We start from the raw sequence: 22,167 nt of genomic DNA, 5'->3' as shown, positions 1-22,167 counted from the left end.
TTAAGTCACTGGCTCTAAGACACGAAGCGCTTAGCGTAACTCAAATCGATTCAATCGGAGTCAAATGCCCATCCCTGGCTGTAACTATGTCAAGAGGTGGAATTGCTTTGAAATGTGGGTTCTCCACACAACAAAAAAACCAACCAAATCCTACTGCCAACATTGCTTCATTTTGCCAGGAAGTGAAAATATCACAATGAGATGGGAAAGGAATATCCCCAATTCTGGCTGCGTAGGCAATGAGGTAAACAACTGACCGTCCTGCCCCCTCTCATGTGCTGGTGCACATCTGTAAGGATATAGGAATTGGGTATAAAGTTGGCAAGTAGGATCATGTAGAGGGATATAAGGAATATTGCAGTAAATTTCTAGGATCAGTGCCCTCTTTCTGTCCTGCTGATCGGAGGGAAGGTGATCTTTGTCAGTGGGAGTATCCATCCAGTTTGCTTCCACCAATGTCCTGCTTGAAGCAATGGCCTCAGCCTGCTGCATTAGTGGGCCAACCCTGACGCCTTTCTTGAAGTAAGGGGTCTAGAACGAGAAACTAAGCATAATTTTGCATTAATTCATTAAGGGCCCAATTCTATCCAGCTTTCCAGCACTGATGCAGCTGTGCGAACAGGACATGCACTGCATCCTGCAGTGGGGAAGCAGCCACAAGGGCCTCCTCAAGGTAAGGAAATGTTTGTTCCCTTGCCACGGGGCTGCATCAACACTGGAAAGTTGGGATAGGATTTGGCCCTAAGTATTGTAATTATTAATTTGTGGCAGAGAAGTGATATTACAGAAGTGTTAAAACAAACTGACAACAAAATAATTTGTTTTATTTTATGCAAGCTTGTGCTCAATGAGGATCAGTACTATAATTCTTAACACTGTTTCTCAGGCAAAGATAGCATGATTAATAGTCCTTAAGCACTCTGTTCTTCAGAACAGACATGACTGACAGCCCTCTGGGTGCAGAGAACATGCAGTTTGAAAACATTATTGTTTTATACTAATGGTGTGAAATATTGCTTTTTTATTTGTGTCTACAGCTGTTAAATAGCATCAATGACTTGAGATAAGTTAGAGTTTGAGCATGCAAACGTGTGGAAGAAATTTCTATAATAGTCATAAGCATAGCTATTTGGAGGTTTGCAGGTGTTGGACTATGAAAGTGGACGTTTTAAGCAATCTAAAAGCTAAAACAATGTTCTTTCATAACATTATTTGATACAAGAATGGTAGAAATTAAATATTTTAATTCCTTCTCACATGTAAACACTGATGTACAACACCAAAGGTCAAGTTGAGCACATTTTTGAGCAATGAGATTTTCGTAATACATAATGAACAACTTTACAGCTTCTAAAATTTTTGTTCATTTGTTTCAGGTCTGCTTTATACATAAATACTTTTGTTATTTATACAACAAGGAATATCAGTACCTTTGCTGTGTAGTTTTGGGACACTAATGGGAATCAATTGTGTTTAATGGGTCTATTTAAATATAGCTACACAACCAAGTACTTGTCACAAGCTGTGACCTAAGCAGGAGCATTAGATTGCTGTGTCCAACTCCAGTAGTTTATCCCCAATTTATCCTCTTCAGCTGTGAGCTGCCTTGACACTGACTTTCCTGACGGTTCTGATAACTACTGGCAGTAGAGATAGGTGAACTCACTTTGGATTAATTCAGAATTCAGTTCCCCTCACCCCCTCAAAAAACAAAATAACTTGAATAATTTTTAAGCAAATGCACAGCTCACAAGAATGTTCCCACCATCTCTTTGTCATCACCCAAATCTTGATGCCAGCACCTCTCCACCAAAATACCCTTTCCCTCCTCTTTATTTACTTTCAAGCAGTGATAGACCGAGCAATGGAAGTAGGGAGAGAAATGGAAGTTTTGTTTCTTCCTTTCTTTCCTCTTGGTCATCCTGATATGCTGAGTAGAAGCACATTAGGGCACAACACTCAGGGAACCTGGGAGTAGTTCTCCCAAAATGTGCCTTTAGAAATTAATTGCAAGTTAATTAATTTGATAATTAGATGCAAATAATTAACCATTTTGGTCTCCTTCTACTCCTCCCCCCTCCCCACTAGAACAAACAGGAAAACCTGGACTGCCTGTTTTTGCATTAACAACATGGGGTAGGAAAAAAGGACATTTGCTTCTAACAAAGAAAATTTCTTCCAAAGCTGAAACAAATTGGTAACATATGTTCTTATTTTCTTCTCATGGATAAATTAAATTAACCTGCACATTTAGGACAGTGACAGAGCACAAAAACACAGTTTGGTATTTTGTGGCCTTTGCTTTACAGTTAAGAATACATACTGTGGGACAGGACAAGAAGAAGGAAGCTGGAAAAAAAGATGCAAACAACCAAGCAAACCCTGGAGAGATACTTGATCATGAAGGAATGTATTTTAATGGTGGTTTTTTGTGTTCCTGGATTATTATAGAAATAAAACATGATCACGCAAAGCATTATTTTTAATGCTTGGTATAGAGAAACAGACACACTCAGTAAATCAATGTATGTAATATCCATATTTTTCTTAGTTTATATACATAAAGCTATATTAAAAATTTAAATGTGATTTTATGTTCTGTCCGTTCCAAAAGCATGATAGAAAACCACTTGGACATGTAGGTGAAAGTATTTTTTTTCTCTTGCTGAGAAAACCTGGTATATCAAAATAAAAGTTCTGTGTTTGCTCTGCTACAATACTGCATAATCCACGGCACAATTTCCCAAGCTAAACATTTATTTTTTGATTACTCAGAAATGAAAAATTCCTATGCATATCTATCCCTTCTATTGGACGGGCATTGGCTCAAGTTTCTCATTTTGGAAAAGACTATCAATACAATCCTGTGCACACTTAGGACTAAGTCCCACTGAAATCAGTAAGATTTACTTTTGAGTAACAAGGCTAGGCTGTGAATCTGGACTTTGAATCTAGCCTCTGCCAGATGGCCTTAGACAAACTACTTCTCCTTAGTCTCAGCTGTCCAGCTGCAACATGAGCATAATACTACTTACCTTCCAGGGTTGCTGTAAAGATTATAATACATGTGAAAGGCTTTTAATGCTCAAAAGCATTATACCAATCACCATGTTATGTGCACAGAACTGCAATGATTGTGATGATGATGATGATGATAACAAGGCAGATGAAGGCATCGCTCTGTGACACCAATCTCTGTATCATGATGCCATGGGGCTGTCCACTGACCTGGCAGAGATACTGCCAGTGCAAACTTCCAAGCAGCGGCAGGAGGCTCAGCACGGTGGGAAGAGCTGCAGTGCAGAGCTGCATACACTGCGAAAGCCCTCCCACTCAATCTGACCCTCTTACCACTCCTTGGAGGTTCATACTAGCCCTCCAAGCCCAAAAGTGGTGGCGGTGGCCGCAACATGTGACGTGTTTCAAGTCACCTTCATCCACTTCCTGGTTCCAGGGCCATTGCAACCCCAGCGAGTTTGGGAACCACTGCTCTATGGCAACAGTTCACCTAGCTGTGTTCCCCTATGGACATAGAAGACAGGTGATTGGACATCATGGGTATGTCCCCTGGGCGTGGTCTGACAACACATAGTACGGCCGTTACATATGCCGTTACACAGCTAAGCAGTTCTAGGTTTTGACAGAGCTTCAGTAGATAACTGCAGGGGAACTCCACCAGTTTGACTGCACAGAGAGCACAAAGAAAAAATGCGTGGTACTAAAGAGGGGTATAACTTGGTCAACTAGGGTTAATAGGGTGCCAGTATTACATCTGCACTGTGTCTGTGTTGATATATATTAAAAATGGTATGGTAAAATATTCTAAATCAAGTCACCTTGTATTTTAAAAACAAATTCAAGTTTTTCAAAGAAGTTAGATATTTGTATATTATGACAAAATGAAACATAATGAACATAACATATATACAGGGTTATAAAGATTTTAAAAAGGGATTAAAGAGGCATATTATCAATATGCTGATGGCGGTTAAAATGATCGATTTTGCTATTTTCTAACACAAATGACTAATTGCTTAGTAATCTTCACTGCAACAAGTTGACAAATGCAAAATATTGTGGAATAATAAGTAATTTATGCTGAGGTAATGACTGTATAATATAACTGAAAGCTGTGCTAATAGGATAAAAAAAGGCTTCCAGCTATTTCTGCTACAAACAGCAGTCAAGTAATTTTCATCCTTCTTCCCTAGCAAACAATATTACCTTAAAATGGATTTTAAAATGTTTGCTACTAATTTCTGAAAACCAAAAATTACTACCTGTAAACAGAGTACAATAACAAGTAAAATAAAGAAGCCACTTTCACAAGCAATAGTCATATTCTTTATATATTTAGCTAACAGATGGAGAAGAGACAATCACTACCAATTGTATTATAGCCCTTCTTGACTACAAACATAATTTAAAACAATATTTTTGTGGCCCCAGGTAAATATAAAAGAACTGAAAATCTGGAGCCATATTTTGAACTGATGCATCTGTATGTGATGAATGCAATTACTGTATATAAGTGAGGAGATGGCAGATGTTTGTGTTTGTTTTCTACCCAATCAAGAGTATGAGAGGTTGAAGAGTTTTTAATATAATCCTAATGGATTAATCATGGCCTCTACTGGCCCTTGGTACTCTTCTCCAGTGGTGTAGGGGCTATGTTTGCTATTGCTGCACATGGTCTCGTCCAAGATGGCAGCTGTGACTTAGAAAATGGCATTAGTCTCTCAATTTAAACTGTGCTGCAAAGGAGGGCTGTAGGGAGCTTCCCTATCTTCTGGGCTCTCTGTTTACTCCACCAATGAATGGGGTGGGAATGGACCTAACTACAACACTAGAACTACCAAGTCACAGAGAGATCAAACAAGAACATCTTCCTATTTCTCTGCTCTGGTCTCTCAGCTGGTCCCTAGCTAGATGAGGAGAAAGTAAGAAAACAGGACGGACATATGTAAAAGTCTTAATAACTTTAAAAAGTTTTAATAAGAGAAGGCAGGGATGGCCAGAGAGTCGGGAACATCATTTCCTCCTGGAATCAGAGGACTTTATAAAATTTGCCTCCCATGATGTAGATTGTGAGGGCAATCCTTATCTAAGACAGAATGATAGACATATATTTTTCACATTGCTTAGTTCTACACTGGAATATGTGCCTCCTCTTTCACTTCAGAACCATCCATCTAGGCTTCATAGAACTACTGCTAGAGAGGAGGCTAGACTAGAGGCATCTGGGCAACAGTGAACATTTAAGTGATATATTGTTGGATTGACATGGATGAATTTTTATTTTTTTATCTAGTGACTGTACATGAGCATACAGGAAAAAGAAGATAAATTAAAAAGTGAATGTCATTTTCAGATTAAGAAGAATTACTAAATATAAGTGGTTGGTTTATAATTTCATTTTTGTATTGGTTTTTTATGAATGGTTATCCCCCCCCCCCATACATTTTCTAGGTCTTGTTAGTCACAATGAAAGGCTAGCATTCCATCTATGTTGTTAAAGATATGTCAGTCTTGTTGGGTCTTGACAGCCCTATCATGTCAACCCTCTGTAGCAGCACAGAGTTTCTCAGCAAGGGGAAGAAAAAGTAAAAAACTATGCTTCCTGTGGGCATATTTCACTATTGCAGATCCTGAGGGATGATTTGTTATTCCTGTCAGTTCAAAGAAAGAGATAAGAGAAGAAAAACTAAAATCCAGAAATGAAGGTAACTGAAATGCATCAAGGCCAAAGAATTGTGATGCCACTTAAAATAATTTAAATATGCTGGATAGCAAACATCTTCAAAAGAAATAAATATTGCATAGGCCATATGTTGTGCTAGTTGACAGCAAAACCAGCTTTTAAAGCTTAGGAAACGGTCATGGAAACCAACTGACAAATGCTATTCATTTATGGATCTTTTTTCTTCTTCCAAGAAGAAAATGTGTCTTGCCAGGGTGTTCAGGTCCATTGACAGGAAACTGCTTGAAACGAAAAAATGAGGGCATCATTACCACCTTGTGAATACAAGGGAGTTATATAAGGGCATGGTCTCAGGGAGGTTGTCCTGGAGAACCTCTGGGTGATTTTAATATTTTAGTCCCTGCATTTGTACATGTTTACACCCTGAGTGTGAAAAAATTGCTTAGTTGAATCTGCAACATCCCCTGGTTTGAAACTGTAACTGCTCAGACTTTTAATTCATAGAACTGAATATGAACAAGAAAAACTTGAAGGAAAAGACAAAAGAGCATTTGTTCAATATAAATCTGCAATAGCTTTTAAAAACATTATTAAGGTTAAACAGACAGCGTCTTACAAACATAGATGGGGGTCTGGCAAACATTTAAAACAAGAATCAGTAAATAAAATAAACAGTGTACTTGAAATACTAACTTCTTGTAAGCATACACAAGAAGTCTGTTTTCAATGGTGCATCTGACAAATTTAATTACATTTGGGGCATCAAATGAACTATTGCCATTTAGCCACTTTAATTTTAACTTGTGCTAGAGTAATAAACCACTGCTGATATACTGACATCACTGTGTTAAATTATTTTAGTGTAAACAGATGCCATGTCTGATTTTTCTGGAAAAAAAATACACAATTTATATATTGCATGAATGGGCGTAACTATTGCAACAGTTCCTTTTCACAAATGAGGCCCAATTTCTTGGAGCATAATTTAAAAAAATGGAATTTTTCTACAGCAGTAAAGCAGTAAAACAGCAAGAAAAACAAAGAAACACACACACACACACACACACACACACACACACACACACACACAGTATGCCTACTTAAGGTGTATCTCATATATTTTATATTTTACAGGACACCCCATATCGTTTGAACATGCTGAGAAATTTAGGGCGCAATCCTGACTGCACCAGTCCCTTGCGCTGGCCCATCACTGTTGCGAAAGTGCCGTAAAGCACTTTTGCACTGACTTAGAGCAAGGAGACTGGTGCACAAACATGTGGGACCTGCTTTAGCTGGCCTGAGAGATGAGCCTGCACCAGCCAAGCTAGGCCAGTGCGGGGGTCTGGGGGGCATGAGGAGGGCAGGAGGGAGGTGTTTCGGGGTGGGGGGCAGGCGGCAGGCAGGCCCATGGGCAGGCAATGGGGTGACAGGGGCAGAGCGAGGATCCAGCACTTATACTGGATCCTATCCCCATTCCCGGGCATCCTGGGCCAACCCTGGGCTACTAGGATCCGCGCAACCTCCTTAGGTGGCATAGATCTAAGTAGCCCCATGGGGCTGCTGCAGTGCAGCATGGGGTAAGGGAAAGCAATTCCCCTTGCCTCAGGCTGAGTTGCATTCAGCTCTAATTCTGCCTTGGATGCAGTGCAGGCCCACCAACTTGCTTGCTCCAGGGCAAGTTAGGATTTGGCTATTCGCCTTTAAACCAAAGGAATTAAAATTGCTCCAGATAATTCTGTACAAGACCATTTCCATTATACCAGTGGTTCTCAAAATTTTTAGAGGCCCTAGAGGCTGCCTGATTTATAAATGCCAAGGGGTGTGGCATTTCTGCTGCCCAATCACAAATATAATGGTGATTGGGCAGCAGTGCAGCTGCAACAAGTAGCAACTTGTTTAAACCTTTGTGCACATAGACTATCTACCCTGTCAGTTTCATGAACCACCAAAACTAGGGTCATGACCCTCTGAGGTCTCCCAGACCCACAGTTTGAGAATCGCTGCATTATACAGAACCGTACATGGCTCATGGAGAAACATGTTGTAAAAAAACAAAACAACCAAGAACAAGTTCAATAACATCTAAAGTATAATCAAATGAAACAATGGGAAAGAAACATATAGAAGAAAACCATTTGGGGGGAGTGAGTTTTTAATGCCTTTGTTCTGTGAATTGGCTCTCACAACACAAGCTCTCTGACGACAGCTAGACCAGTCTAGAAGAATAGGGTTGGATTATGATGTACACCAACAGTAAAGACAATTCCAAATAACATCTAGTGTCCAATATAATGGCTGTTTACATATTAAAAAGAGATACGGGCTTTGTACCAGGGATGTTCTGTCATGTTTCTCCACAGGAGAAGGCTGTCATAGTAAAGTTCATTATCAATTACTGCTTTACAAGTGCAAGATGAGTTAAGCTGTCATAATTTTCTCAGTCAGAGATCCTGTGCTGTCAAAGAATGTCAATTTTTAATCTGACACAAGGAAGAAAATTATCTGTTATTCTGACCCTTAATTTCTTGACATTTTAATGCCATAATTGCTGTGGTTAGTGCTGCAACTATGATTTTACCTGTCAAGGAAGAATGAATCAATATCCTTGAGCTGTTCATTAAATTTTAGCTTTTACTTTACTAAATTTCTTGGGTCTTTCACACATACACACACATACTAGACACAGACATACCCATATATTATATAGTGAGACTAAGCTAGCAACACTTTTTCTATGCATTATTTCACCATGCTACAAATAAAGTTTTGACTTATGCAGAAGAAAGTAAGTGATGCCAGTTGACTTTGCCTGTATAGTAATGTGCTCAAAACACAGAACTGCTCCTAATAAGAATTAATATGTTGAAACAAAAATTATGTTCTTAAATCTGCAGACCAGAGATAGGCACGTACTCACATATGCACACAGTTCTCTTGTATGCATGGAGATCCATCACCAACATAAAAGTATCCTCATCTTCCAAAGAAGCAAGATACAAGCTGAAAAGCACTTGTCCGGTTGGCAGTGAGAGCTGCTTCAATGAAAAGGTCTAAGTGATATCTAGTGGCACACAGGGTGAGTGCATATGCTGGTATATGCTAGACAGTGGTGCAGCACAGGGGCTAAGAGGCAGCTCAATGTTAATGAAAGTCCTGTGCTGTGATGCAGCAGTGCTGGTGCAGCCTCTGCTGTATCCAGAATGGGAACATAAGGCTTCTGGAGGTCTCCTTGGTAGCCAGCTTAGGACTGGGCTGTAAATGTCAAACCAGGAAACCCTAGTTCTAATCTCTGCCATGAACTCCCTAGGACAGTGGTTCCCAAAGTGGTGGGTTGGAATCTGGTCATTCCCCCTTAAGGGAAGTGGCCCAGGAATGGCTGTCCTGATAGCATCGCAGCAATCGCTGTGCTGCTGGGGCACACGCACTCCCTCCTGCTCCTGTCCTGCCCTCCCCACCGTGTTCCCAACTTCCTCAGAGAAGGAAGTCTTAGGCAAGCCATCTCGTCCATCAGCAATATGGGATAAGACTGAGGGCCCAATCCTATCCAACTTTCTAGTGCCAATACAGCTGCCATGCAGCCCCAAGGTAAGTGAATAACCATTTCCATACCTTGAGGAAGCCTCCGTGACTGTACCCCTAACCTTGCTGGCACAGCTGCCTCATTGGCATAGCTGCATCCGTGCTGAAAGTTGGATAGGACTCGGGCATGACTTGCCCCACAAATAGTTTGTAAGGATTGCAGCAAGATAATATAAGTGACGTATTTTGAATACTCATAAGTTCTATACAAACGCTATTATTACTATTCATACATCTTGATTGCACTGTAGACACATACAGTACTATAAATACAAACATTTGTGAACTACCAAAATATAAGAATGACAAAGAATATAATATTATCTCCATATTTCCTGTAGCAAAGAAGCAATGATAATGATCCAAAAGTATTTTTCTTTGAAAAATTTTTTTTAAAAAGTAACTGTAATGTACAGGAATTTTATAAGCCTTCTTTGTAGAACTAATAGACATGTACAGAATTTACTATTTTTCAGTAAACAGTATTTTGCTGTCATTTTGCAGTAAAAATGACTTGTCATTGTGGAGGTTGATGGGGCATGCTAATTTGCACAAGGAAAAATCCCCAAATACTACAAAGAAAGAGCACTAATTTCTCCCTATATTTCCCCGAAGATTTCATGGATCTAGCTGTTTCATACAATTCTGTTCCTACTATGAAAGGGGATTCTAACATCACATAATAAGAAATGCTGTACAAATGTATCTTAATTTCTGGAGGCTGTTATTTAAATCACTAAGTTTTCGGTTTTCAATATTTAAGCAAAAAAATGGCACAAGGATTCCATTGCCTGGCAATGTATAACTTATTGCTTGTTTTGCATACAACAGATGGCAGATATCATGGGGCATAGAAGCTTGTGTATATAGCCCACCACGGTAACACTCATCTAGCAGCTATTGCATCTTAATACATTTCAGCCAAATTGAATCATTTTTAGAGAAAGCTTTAATATTTATAGCAGTAATCTTTTAAGAATTATTTTGCTAAGAAGAATTGACATATTGGAAACAACACCTGGAAGAATAATGCGCGTCCAGCACAAACATGCACTATACAAAGCAACACTAAAGTGCTAACAGAAAAGAAACCAATTCTTTTTTTTGGGGGGGGGGGTAATTTTCAGCTGCTGATTCCTTGAAATCCAAATCTCATACTATAAATATGATACATATGGATATGTATAGAATTGAAAAATGTCTAACTCTTCCAGTCAATATTTCTCTCTCTTTCTCCCTTCCCTCTACACACACACACACACACACACACTCTTTTGATTGTTTGGGCTGATATGTTTAAGCCCCAGCACTATTGCAGCCTTGTGTTGTCGAAACTGTTCTTTCGGCAGTGCAAGGTCCTTTACACTGGCGTAAAAGCTGGGCTGCCACTGAGCATTTCAGGGCCACTGCCACAAATAGGCAGCACCGTGGCATGTGCAGCAGCGGCTCCAGAGGCCTCTATGGGAGCTGGTAAGATGGTGGTTGGGGCATGTTGTGGGTGGGTAGGGAATGTTTTGAGGAGAGCAGGGGGTGAGGAGGGGGAGGGAATGGGTAGATCTCAGCAGCACTGCTGTGCATCAGTCTTATTCCCTCTTTTTGAAACGTCCCCACCCCTTTTCTTTCCAGAGACATATGCCAGCAAAATGGCTCCCATATGCCTGAGTAGATCCATAGGCGACTGCGAAGGCGACTAAGTAAAGAGTAATTTTTTTGTTAAGTATTTCTCCTGCAGGCCATCTGATCAGCCCACCATAGCATGCACTCCATTGGCATGACTGCATGCTGTACCATGGGGCAGGGTACTGGAATGGGCAGTTAATCTCATAGATTACTGAAACATAAAATACATGTTCTGAATAGAGCAAAACATGAAAGAAACATGAACATATGAAAGGAGGATATTTTATATTTTACATTTAGTAGCACTTACAAAAGGGGGAAGAACCATGAAAACCTACCTCCCTGAGCACAGGATCAGTGATACTGTCAAGGTTAACAGAGCCTTCATATGTTAGGTAGTGGAAAACATTAAGAGCTCGCACTGCTTCCGGTCCTCGTTGCTTATAGCCAAATATAAGATCAATCCACTGGTGAAGTTGACATGATACAAACTCGCTTTCCAAAGCCTAGAAATGAAATTGAGAGCCGTGAAATTTTTTTTGTCACATTCATGTCCACATTGATTGTTCCAAAGGTGCTCTTCCACTAGCAGCAAGACTGTTCATCTCTCAGAAGGGCTTTTCTGATCTGGCCGATCAGCATTGCATGAGAAATGTGACCCCAAATTCAGAGCAGTTCTTCCATTTGCACACACCATTTTCAACACCATTTTATATCTTGCTAGAATTTATAAGCTACACCGGCAATTTTCAACCTTTTTCATTTCACAGCACACTGATAAAGCACTAAAACTGTCAAGGTACACCATCCTTTTTTGGACAAGGCACACTTGGTTTAACTAGGTTTTAGATCAGGTCATAAGATTGTGGCTCCTTTGTTCCAGAAGCCAATTAAAAGAGTCCGTTTGTGTTGTTCCATATTGACAATGCACAGATTTCTACTTCTGAACTTAAAGAAGGGGATTAAGAACAATTGTGTATGTAAACCTAGCAATGATATAGATAATCTTTAAACTTTTATATGAGATTTTATGCAGTACCAATATTATCCAGTTATGAATATCACATCAGAGAAGCTTAGGTGGGTAGTGGACAACAAGATTTTGAACTCTTATTTTTTATTCCTGTCTCAGCTATTTTTTTCAGTATTTCAAAGATTTTATTAGCTATTCTATACATAGAACATGAACTTATGGGGCTTCAGTTAGAAATTATTTAGAACACAATAAAATTGGCTTAAGTCCATCTTATCAGTGGAAATATGGCTTTCAGTGTGTCAATGCTGAATAAATTTATCTTGCAAGCTTTTGACAATACTGTTGCCAACTAAACTACAGATCAATACAGAGCACTGCATTATCAAAATAGCTGCCCTTGCAAACAAAAAACCCCCAAAACATACATTCTGCAATCAACTCTTCCTTCTAAATAATTTTTTCTTCAATTTGTATAACTAGAATTTTATGCTACATGTAAACACTAACACAAAAATCCCAAGAAGGATAAGTTTCGCATCTTCGATCTGAAGTGATGAGACAAAACCAACCACTTGATTTTGCTTAGTCCTAACCTCTATCTACCCCTAACAGATTCCACACATAGTATTTTGGGCAAAGGAATCTGAAGCTAATATTCTGCTTTGATTTTTATATAGTGCTTTGGGAATTTTTGAAAGAAAGAACACTTACTGTGTTTTACAAGTAAATAACAACAGAACCTATCAGATGGATATCATCTTATTGCCGTCCTAGTTAGCATTTGGCCTTGCTGCTTGTGTTCTGAGTTTTTACTGATAGCAAGTGTAATTTCAATGTCAAGATAAGAAAGATCTTCCTTTTCTCTAGCATAGAAAAAAATTATATTGTTGCAACACACTCCCTTGTCTTATGTCTCTTGAAGACTAGTAAGGATGCCATTCAGGACTTAGAAATAGATTTCATGCTGAACTTTGGAGCTGAGGAATTATTCAGTGACTTTGACAGCCACTCTATCAATGGTCCAACTGAACTGTGGGGTGTTCTTAGCTTGAGAAATACCTTAGCATTTAAGTGTTATTGACAGGCAGTAGTTTTCTGATAATAAAATGCTTTAAATTTATATATATTTCTTAATGATCCTTACAAGCTTGAAACATATCAAGAGATGTACGTAATTTGTCTGGAAAACAGATATTTGCACATACCATGCTTTGTCTTTGGAAGGATATTTTGTTTAGAACTATCTTTTCCAATTTGGTGATTCCAACTGAACAAGAGGTTGACTATGGTCAGAAAAACTAATCCCCAAAACTTTCTCTTGTGCATTACACAGTTTTTCTTACTTAACATGGAATCAGGGACAGGAAACACAAGTTCAGTACCAATCACATCCTACATTCCTGCATACAAGGCAGGTACGCCTTTTGCCTCTATGCTGGATGGTAAGGAACAAGTATGTTTACTTTTCCTTCTGGCTGAATCTGTCTCAGAACCAGACCTTGACAGCACAATCCTAACTGCCTGTGTGCTGGTTCAGTGGCCGCTGTGCTGATGGAAGGTGTTGCAACTGTGCCACATTGCAACACCAGCGAGTAAGCAACACTGGCAGAGTGGCCTGTGCCATCCCACCAACACTGTATCCAGCCTGACAGCCTTTGGGAAAATTAGGATTTCTGGAGGGGCAGTGAAAGTGTAAAATGGAGGCAGGAACAAGGTATTTCTGGGTGGGGGAGGGAGAAACGGGGGCAGATCAGGCCTGGGAGGTAGGGCGCAGCAGGTCTCAAATCCTGATCTCTGTCCTGGCCTTACGGCTTAACATGGGGCTGCTCGGACTTCTACCAGCTAAATAGCAGGCAGAGATTCGAGTAGCCCCATAGGGCATGCTGGGGCAAATACTGAAATTGATGGCATGGAAGATCTTACCTTAAAGTCCAATCCTGGGCTTGGCACCGCGGCTTTGTGCCACCGTGCACTGTCGCAAATGTGTCATAAGGCACGTTTGCAAGCCTCACTGCCGGGCTACTGCCCATATTAGCCCAGCGCTGGCCGGTGCTGGACTAGAGCAGGGCTAGCATGGGGTGGGCGCCCAACCACCGCCACTCAGCAGTCTCACGGACCACTGAGCCACGGTACTGTAAGCAGGGGTGGGGAGAGAGGAGGCTGGCGGGGGGCAGGGGGAGGTGTGCCGGGGGAGGGAACGGAGAGGGAGGAGGTGGGTCCGGTGGAGCAGAGCTCCACCGGATCTTGTCCGTTCGTGCAGGGCTCGGCGCCCTACATGAACGCCTTTGCTTTATCGCCAACCTTTTGGTCGGAGGTAAAGCGAGTAGCCGCATTGCGGGGCTGCTTCCCTTACCTGGGAGAAGGGGATGAAAGTCCCCTTCTCCCGAGGCGCCACCTGCAGTAGTCCGAGGTGCGCAGCATCCGGTGGCAGCTGTTCTCAGTGCCACCAAGGCTGAGCACCCCGGACAGCTCAGGATTGGGCTGTTAGTTGGCATCCAGGGTGAGTTAAAGGACATCCTAGTGCACTCAAGAAAACTGACGTGCAAGACTTGACATGCGGAAACTAAGTGGAAACACTTTTAAGTCTACACAATATCTAATAATTTGTAAGCAAAGGATGCCTCTATTCAGAACATTTTTCAACATGGCATCCGCTGTTTTAAGAGTTCATTTTGCTGCCCTTACTGTCTTCTGTCTGGCAGTAGATAATGTCCTCAGTTTCTCTCATGTGTTGGTCAGAAGGTTCTTTAAAGGTCTATCCAAACTGTACCCACTGATCAAAATTCCAGCATCATCATGGAGTTTGTTGCTAGTTTTGTCCCAAGTTACAGATAAAACTTTTGAACCTATTGTTTTAGTGGATTTGTGTCATAACATTTTCAAAAGTAATGCAATAGCTGTTGCCTTGGCAAAGTGCTTCAGTGAACTTTGTGCTCTATGTTCTGACCCTCCATTCGACAGATCAGGGGTCTCCAAACCGTGGTCCACAGGCTGGATCCAGCCTAATGAAAAAGCCACCTAGGTGTAGCGCTTTCCATTCCACACCACAGTTGCCTTTCTCCCCTCCTGACTACACCACAGCCTTGGGCTGGGCAGCTGCTGCCCCCAAGAAACCATGGTGCAGAGGCGTCCAGGGTGATAGGAAGCAGAAACATCTACCCAGCGCGAGGCTGTGGAACAACTGCGTAGGAAGGAATGCGGTTGTGGCACAGAACGGAAAGTGCTGTGCCCAGATGGGTTTTTTGTTATGCAGCGGGCAGTGCTTTGGAGACTGCTGCATCAGATGTCATCCAGACATTGCCTTTTTGCTGCTAAGGTGATCTCAGTGTTCTACATGAATCAAATCTGTTAAATAGCGGGTTGTTTCTCTGAAGGAAGAATTATTTTGCTTCTTAACCCAGAGCACTCTTAACCCTGCTACCTTAGTAGTGATCAAAACATAATTGATTAAAAGAATGCTTGAGGCATGCAACTGTGTATAGGGTCAGAGGCGTCATTGAGGTTTGTGTCACCCAGTGCAAGAGGTCATTGCGTAATCCTCACAGTGGACCTCTGTACCAGACCATATAGAATAAATTACAATATCATACAGCAGTGGTTCCCAAAGTCCTCCTCAGAAGGAGGGAACTACTTAATACTTTGCAGGGGTGGGGGGATTACTCGATCCCCATGATCGTGTTGCAGCTGGAGAAAGGGGAGGGGGTTCTGGCTTACCTGAAGCCAGCACCAGCCTCCAGGGCGTGCAAGAAGCCCATGGATGCCTCCGCAGAACTCCCCAAGCCTTGAAAATAATAAAAACCATTTTAGGAAGTCACTTCCAGTTTCACAATTGTGGCTTCCAATCATGAATTTTTATTATTTTTTAGGCTTAGAGAGCCTTGTGGAGGCATACGTAGGTTTCCCTGCACTTCCAGGAGGCTGGCACTGGATTCAGGTAAGCCAGTAACCTGCCTTCCCCTGGCAGCAGGGCAATCCTGGGGATCGTGTTGCTGCAATCCCCCTGCCCCCGCTCCTTAAGGGCCAGAGCGGAGTTATTCCTTGGGTGGTGGGTCACAACGCACCAGTTTGGGAACCACTATATGACACATATAGGATCATGCTGTTAGGCAGGGATATGCTTGATCATCCTCCAGTTACATCCATAGATTTCACAGTGAAACCCAAATAACTAAACGAGGAAATTTAGGGGAAAGCTATTGAATGTGGTACTAAGTTTGGTAACAATATGCTGCAAGTCCATGAACTCCGTATTTTCAAACGCAGAAAACCAAGTGTCCTGGAGATGAAGCAAATATATCATCTGCATTTGGATGGTAATGGGTCTGCAAATCTGAGATTTAATTGCTGTGCAGTGGTATGATTTGCCACTGCTCATATGGCAACAGCCAGCATTAATATACACTGCCAAGGTGCATTATTGAATTTTGTTGTGTGGCCAACAACTGGGTAGAATATGAGTTATGAAGCAAGGCTTCATGCATAAACAGCATTCTAAAAGGCATTTCAGTCATGATGGAACTACCTGTCTCAGTTCAATCCTGAATAATATTCAGTGATATTCTATAAAGGGATTGTCACTGGCAAGCAGTATAGCAGGACAAACTTGCTTCATGTGTACAGAATGTCATGACGGCTATGTTGAAACAAGCATATCTGTCAGATAGGAGTGCCAACAAAAATTAAGTACTAGTATGATACTCAGAATATGAAACAAACATATAAATCACTACAGCATAAGGCTTAAGATCTTTCTAAACAATTATATACAGATTACAGTGTATTGTGTAAAGAGCAAAACCCATTAACTACAAGACATTATCAGAATCTGAACATGCTATTTACATGACAGGACTGTATTTTGTATTTCAATTCAGGACTGTAATTTGGAATGTGTGAGCTTAATAATACAAATATTATCATAGGTAGTCTTGGAGGAAGGCCATTCAAATGACAGAATACTTATTATACAGGCTCTTCTTCAGTGTTCCAGATTTCAGTTTCATGCCTCAATTTAACATGCTTGGCTTGTTGGCTGAATGTGTTCTATTTCTGGCTCTCAGGGCCACCACAAGTCTGCTGGGATCAAAAAGCTCTGCAAGACTACGAAGGCACATCTGTGAAAGGCTTTTTCCCTTTTTTTTGTGAACTGGTAGATTATGATTGATGAACCCAGCATTAGGGTAATGTTAGCAGGGACACTTACTGCTTCTGTCCTCTGTGACATCACTGAGGTCAGACCATAATCATGTTAGCATTGAACACAATGCTTTATTAATGTTTCATGGGCATGTCAGTAGTAATCAGTCTAGCTTGCTATGGATAAATTAAACTGGGCCAACAACCACTGATGTATAAATTGAATGCTCTTAAAATCTACTAAAACATCTCCTAAAAGTTACCTGTCTTAATCACTTCTCCAGCCTCTCTAATGAGACCAATTCTCACAGAAATTTCTTTCAATGAAAGGCTATTTTTCTCTCAGAGCAAATATTTATAAAACAGAAAATAGGCTCCCGTTTACTTGGTAGCAAAATGTCAAATATCTGGTTAATCCTAAATTAGATGGGAGTCATTTATCATGCAGTGACTGAAGTGCTTCAGTTGTATAAATCTCAGTGAATCCTAGTTGCAGATAAGGATTTACACACTGATATATGAACCATTAATTTATGAGAGGTGGAAATGAGTCAGCAATTGTGTGCTATTTCTTACAAGTGCTGGTTTACAAAATTACAAAGGTTTCAAAATGAAGACTCCTAATGGTTGGGTAAACATGGAATTAAGTGTTATATCTTTTAAAAAGTATTACTGTATTTTGTTACCCTTCTTATATTAAGTTGATGGAATCTTAGCTCAATGGTAAAGCATATCCTTCACATGAAGGAAGTCCTGGGATCAATGACTGGCATTTCCTTCACTTTTTTCCTTCTTTTAAAATGGCTACAATGTGGGGGGTGTCATTGTTTTTATGTAAAGCATCCTGAACATCACTGGATACACTGTATAATAATTATTACTATTTGTTCAATTTTTTATTGCTGTTGTTGTTAGCAGCCGCTAGCAGGTACAATTGTTTTTAGACACCGTAAGTGAGCAATTTGCCACAAACCCCTGTATTTGGATTGAAAAGAAATACAGGGGAGTGGAAATAAATACTGGGGGAAGGACAATGCTGGAGCAGGCTTGCTTTCCCTCTGCTATCAATTCTCTTTACATGGTAGCTGCTGAAGTCAATCAGAAATGCATCATCAGAATCCCACAAAGTGACTGTTGTGATCAGAGATCACAAGTTGAACATTACGATTAACATGTAGTATTTATATGACAATCAAGTATTGACATTGAGGTTGTTAACAGAGTACTCTCTTTTACAGAAAGGAATATGTGTTAAGGATTACACTGCTGGGTAAATCGTGAAAAGTTAATTTATACAAGAGAAGGAAGATCTGAGTTGTAGAAATGCACCTTAATGAGCACCTCAAAATATTCTCTTAAACACTAGTCAGCAAAATAATAACTATATTAAAAACATTACCAGTGAGACCATTTCACTTTCTTGCCAGAGCCAGGTATGTTTGGAGGCAGATTATAAAATCATTTTCATAAATTGTTACTAGTTTTATTGTTTTAAATTTGAATGTAATTATTTTAAAATTAATAAATTTGTTTCTTTAAGCAATTGTTCTGTCTTCTGTTGTTCTGTTCAGCATTTAGATCTTTGCATTCAAAGCATCACTGTTAATCTGATGTGTATCGCAGATGAAATCCAGCAAAAATGCAAGCGGTGCACTGTTTGGGATTAGGCATGGAGAAAAGAATGCTGCAGTTGAAATGCAACAACTCCTGCAAAGGAGCCAAATATGTGACATGCTGACTATTCTCCCTGCAACTCTGTACCATTTTGGTAGGTTGAGTACCTAAAAGCTTTCTCCTGAGGGAGTTAAATAAAGAATTTAAAGGATATAAAGGATATATATTTCCTTTAATGAGGACTCAGAGTGAAATTCTGGTAGTGCCTGAATGGGAAACCACTGGATGGACCAACTGACCAACAGATCGACCGACAGATAGACAGACAGATGAAAGCACAGAGAGTGGCCTGCATGGGACACCCAGTGGTCTCCCATCCAGGCACTACCAGAGTTTCACTCTGAGTCCTCATTAAAGGAAAATCCATTAAAAGACCATTGTACAATAATGAACACTGTCAAATAAAGGATGGATACACTCAGCCACATCCTTTATCTTCTTTTTCTTCCTTACAATTTAGCCCAAGCCCTGCAGAGATGAAAAGCTAAAAAAATGTTAGCTTGTTAAATCACTGACTGAACTTATTATTCAAGCTTAACCGAAATTCATCTTACCATCCTGTTGATCCGGACAAAGTCTTCAGGCTTTTTTGCCCAAGGGGGAAGCTCAACATCATTCACAACAACTTCATCTTCTCTGACTCCTAGGTTGTATCCATTACTGTTGACAAACATTTCTGGCAGGTAGTAAAACTCTGGAATTAACTCCTGCAATGGAAGAAGTAAATGACACATTAATAAACACAGATGCCATCTTGGTACTAGCCTATTACCAAGAAAATTAAGGCCACAATCTATACACATTTTAACCAAGAGTAAGCCTCACTGAATACAATGGGACTTAGTTCTGAGTAGACATGCATATGACTGTGCTGTAAGTAATTTATGGTGCAATCCGGTATTTCTGAAATACCAGTCTGAGTGGCAGAGAGTACAGTGTATGACCTTAGATGACAGTGAAACAACAACCCCAGCATCATACCTCCAGTTCCACCAATGGATGAGACATAGACACAATGTTGTGCTGACATATCTCTAAAATTACCATTAAGACAGTGGTTCTCTAACTGCGGCATCCTGACCACCCAGCCTGAGGACCTCAGCCTCTGCCCCCTTAAGGGGTGGGGGAAGGCAGTGACACCATCCCCAGGATTGAGCCACTACAGGGGTAAGGGCTTTTTTTTTAACCTAATTTACCTGCTGCTGGGGTCTGTACGGTGCGGGAAACTTGTAGAAAATGATAAATAGCAACTTGTAGAAAGTGAAAATAGCAATCACGATTCTGGGTTAGCAGAAGTGGGTTGAGGTTTCTATTTTTACAAGCCACAAGGACCCCTGCAGAGGGCTCCACAGGACTCCCTGCACCCCACAGACCCAGCAACGGCGCAATCCTGGGGATTAAAAAAGATTTTAAAGGATTTTTTAAAGCCCCCTGCCGCTGTAGTAGTACAATCCTGGGAACTGCCTTGCTGCCTTTCTCTCCCCCCCCCCAAACTTATTTTGGGAGTTTTACTCCTGAGAAGTTTGAGAACCCCTGCATTAGGGTAAATCCCAAATTAGGTGCTATGGACGATTAGGAATGGGCCCTTGCTGTGGTGATGGGAACTATGGAGAAAGGACACTTTGTACACAAAGAGAGCATTTTGCACAAATAGCCAACTGCCTCTCACATTGTTGTGTATTGTAAGGTACTTTGTTAACACATATCTTCTCAGAATTTCTACTGCAAAATATTGTACAGTATAGTACCCCTCCGCCCCAGGAGGGCTCCATGCCCAAATACCCCAGCGGAACCTAATGAAGCAGCAAGAACAAAGCACCCAGGGCAGTTCAGGAATGTAGGGGAGCAGAGGCGTAGATAGGTCACTGGACACCTGGGGCCCATACATTTTTGTCACCTCCTACATGAAATAATTAATTAATTATTAATAATAATTAATAACACAGGCCAACACACATTTTGCTTCCTTAAATGTTACACCAATTCCTGGTTATATCTGGGGTGCCGATTCAAAAAATGGCATCCGTTTTGCCCTATCATGTCTAGTTTTGGAGAGATGGCATAGCCCCTTTAGTGAATGGTTCAAGCAGCTTCCTCATGAGGAAGCTGCTTGGACTATTCACTAATGAGGCTATACTATATCTCCAAAATGAGACATGATAGAGCTCTCCTCTTTTCCTGAGGAAAAGAAGAGAGCTCTAGCAGCATACAAAGCCTGTCCCAGTGAGCGCAACCTGCAGGTCCTCCGAGCTGCTCGCAGCAAAGTCCAGCAGACTGCCAGGAGATGTGCTAATGACTACTGGCTCCAACTCTGTTCCCAGATACAGATAGCAGCTGACACGGGCAACATCAAGGGGATGTATGACGGTATCAAGCTGGCCCTAGGTCCAACACAGAAGAAAACTGCCCCTCTGAAGTCTGCCACGGGCGAGGTCATCCAGGACCGGGTGCAGCAGATGGGACGCTGGGTGCAGCACTACTCTGAGCTATATTCCCGAGAAAATGCAGTAACCGAGGAAGCACTGAACAACACAGAGTGCCTGCCTGTGTTGGAGGAGCTTGACAGTGAACCAATCCTAGCAGAACTTCACGTGGCCCTGGACTTCCTCACCTCTGGCAAGGCACCTGGGAAAGACAGCATCCCTGCTGAAGTCTTAAAGTGCTGCAAAGAGATCATCGCCACTGAGCTGCATGAAATCCTCTGCCTCTGCTGGAGATAAGGTGGAGTACCACAGGACATGAGGGATGCAAACATTGTCACACTGTACAAGAACAAACGTGACAGGGGTGACTGCAATAACTGCGGTGGCATCTCTTTCCTTAGTGTTGTAGGAAAGCTGTTTGCCCGAGTTGCACTGAAGAGGCTCCAGGTACTTGCAGAGAGCGTCTATCCAGAATCGCAGTGCGGATTCCGAGCCAACAGGTCCACCACCGATATGGTATTCTCCCTTAGACAGCTCCAGGAGAAATGCAGAGAACAACAACAGCCACTCTTTATAGCCTTCATAGATCTCATGAAGGCTTTCGACCTGGTCAGCAGGGACGGCCTCTTCAAGATTCTCCCCAAGATTGGATGTCCACCCAGGCTCCTCAGCATCATCTGGTCTTTTCACAAGGACATGAAGGGCACTGTAGTCTTTGATGGCTCCACATCAGACCCCTTTGACATCCGAAGTGGAGTGAAGCAGGGCTGTGTTCTCGCACCGACCTTGTTTGGGATTTTCTTCGCTTTCCTGCTGAAGCAGGCCTTTGGAACTGCAACAGAAGGCTTCTATCTCTGGACCAGATCAGATGGAAAGCTCTTCAACCTCTCCAAACTGAGAGCAAAGTCCAAAGTCCAACTGAAATGTCTGCGTGACTTCCTCTTTGCAGCTGTGACCACCCACTCTGCCAAAGATCTCCAGCAGCTCATGAACTGTTTTAGCAAGGCCTGCCAAGACTTTGGACTGACAATCAGCCTGAAGAAAACACAGGTCAT

General features: G+C 41.4%; 1 protein-coding gene across 9 annotated transcripts in view; it reads right to left on the bottom strand.

Annotated features, from left to right (window-relative positions):
• The window catches only part of NBEA (neurobeachin), a 472,923-nt gene that overhangs the window by 31,071 nt on the left and 419,685 nt on the right, over window positions 1–22,167 (bottom strand). For all 9 annotated transcript variants that reach the window (XM_066621990.1, XM_066621993.1, XM_066621995.1 and 6 more), the window contains 2 exons: window positions 19,244–19,396; window positions 11,242–11,409 (listed from right to left, as the gene is read on the bottom strand). In XM_066621990.1, coding sequence (XP_066478087.1) covers window positions 11,242–11,409; window positions 19,244–19,396 — 321 coding nt within the window. The remainder of the gene's footprint in view (window positions 1–11,241; window positions 11,410–19,243; window positions 19,397–22,167) is intronic.

Source organism: Tiliqua scincoides, chromosome 3, assembly GCF_035046505.1.
Source record: "Tiliqua scincoides isolate rTilSci1 chromosome 3, rTilSci1.hap2, whole genome shotgun sequence".
NCBI classification, from domain to species: Eukaryota; Metazoa; Chordata; class Lepidosauria; order Squamata; family Scincidae; genus Tiliqua; species Tiliqua scincoides.
Note: the sequence above shows the minus strand (reverse complement) of the source record. Positions and strands in the feature narration are given on the sequence as shown.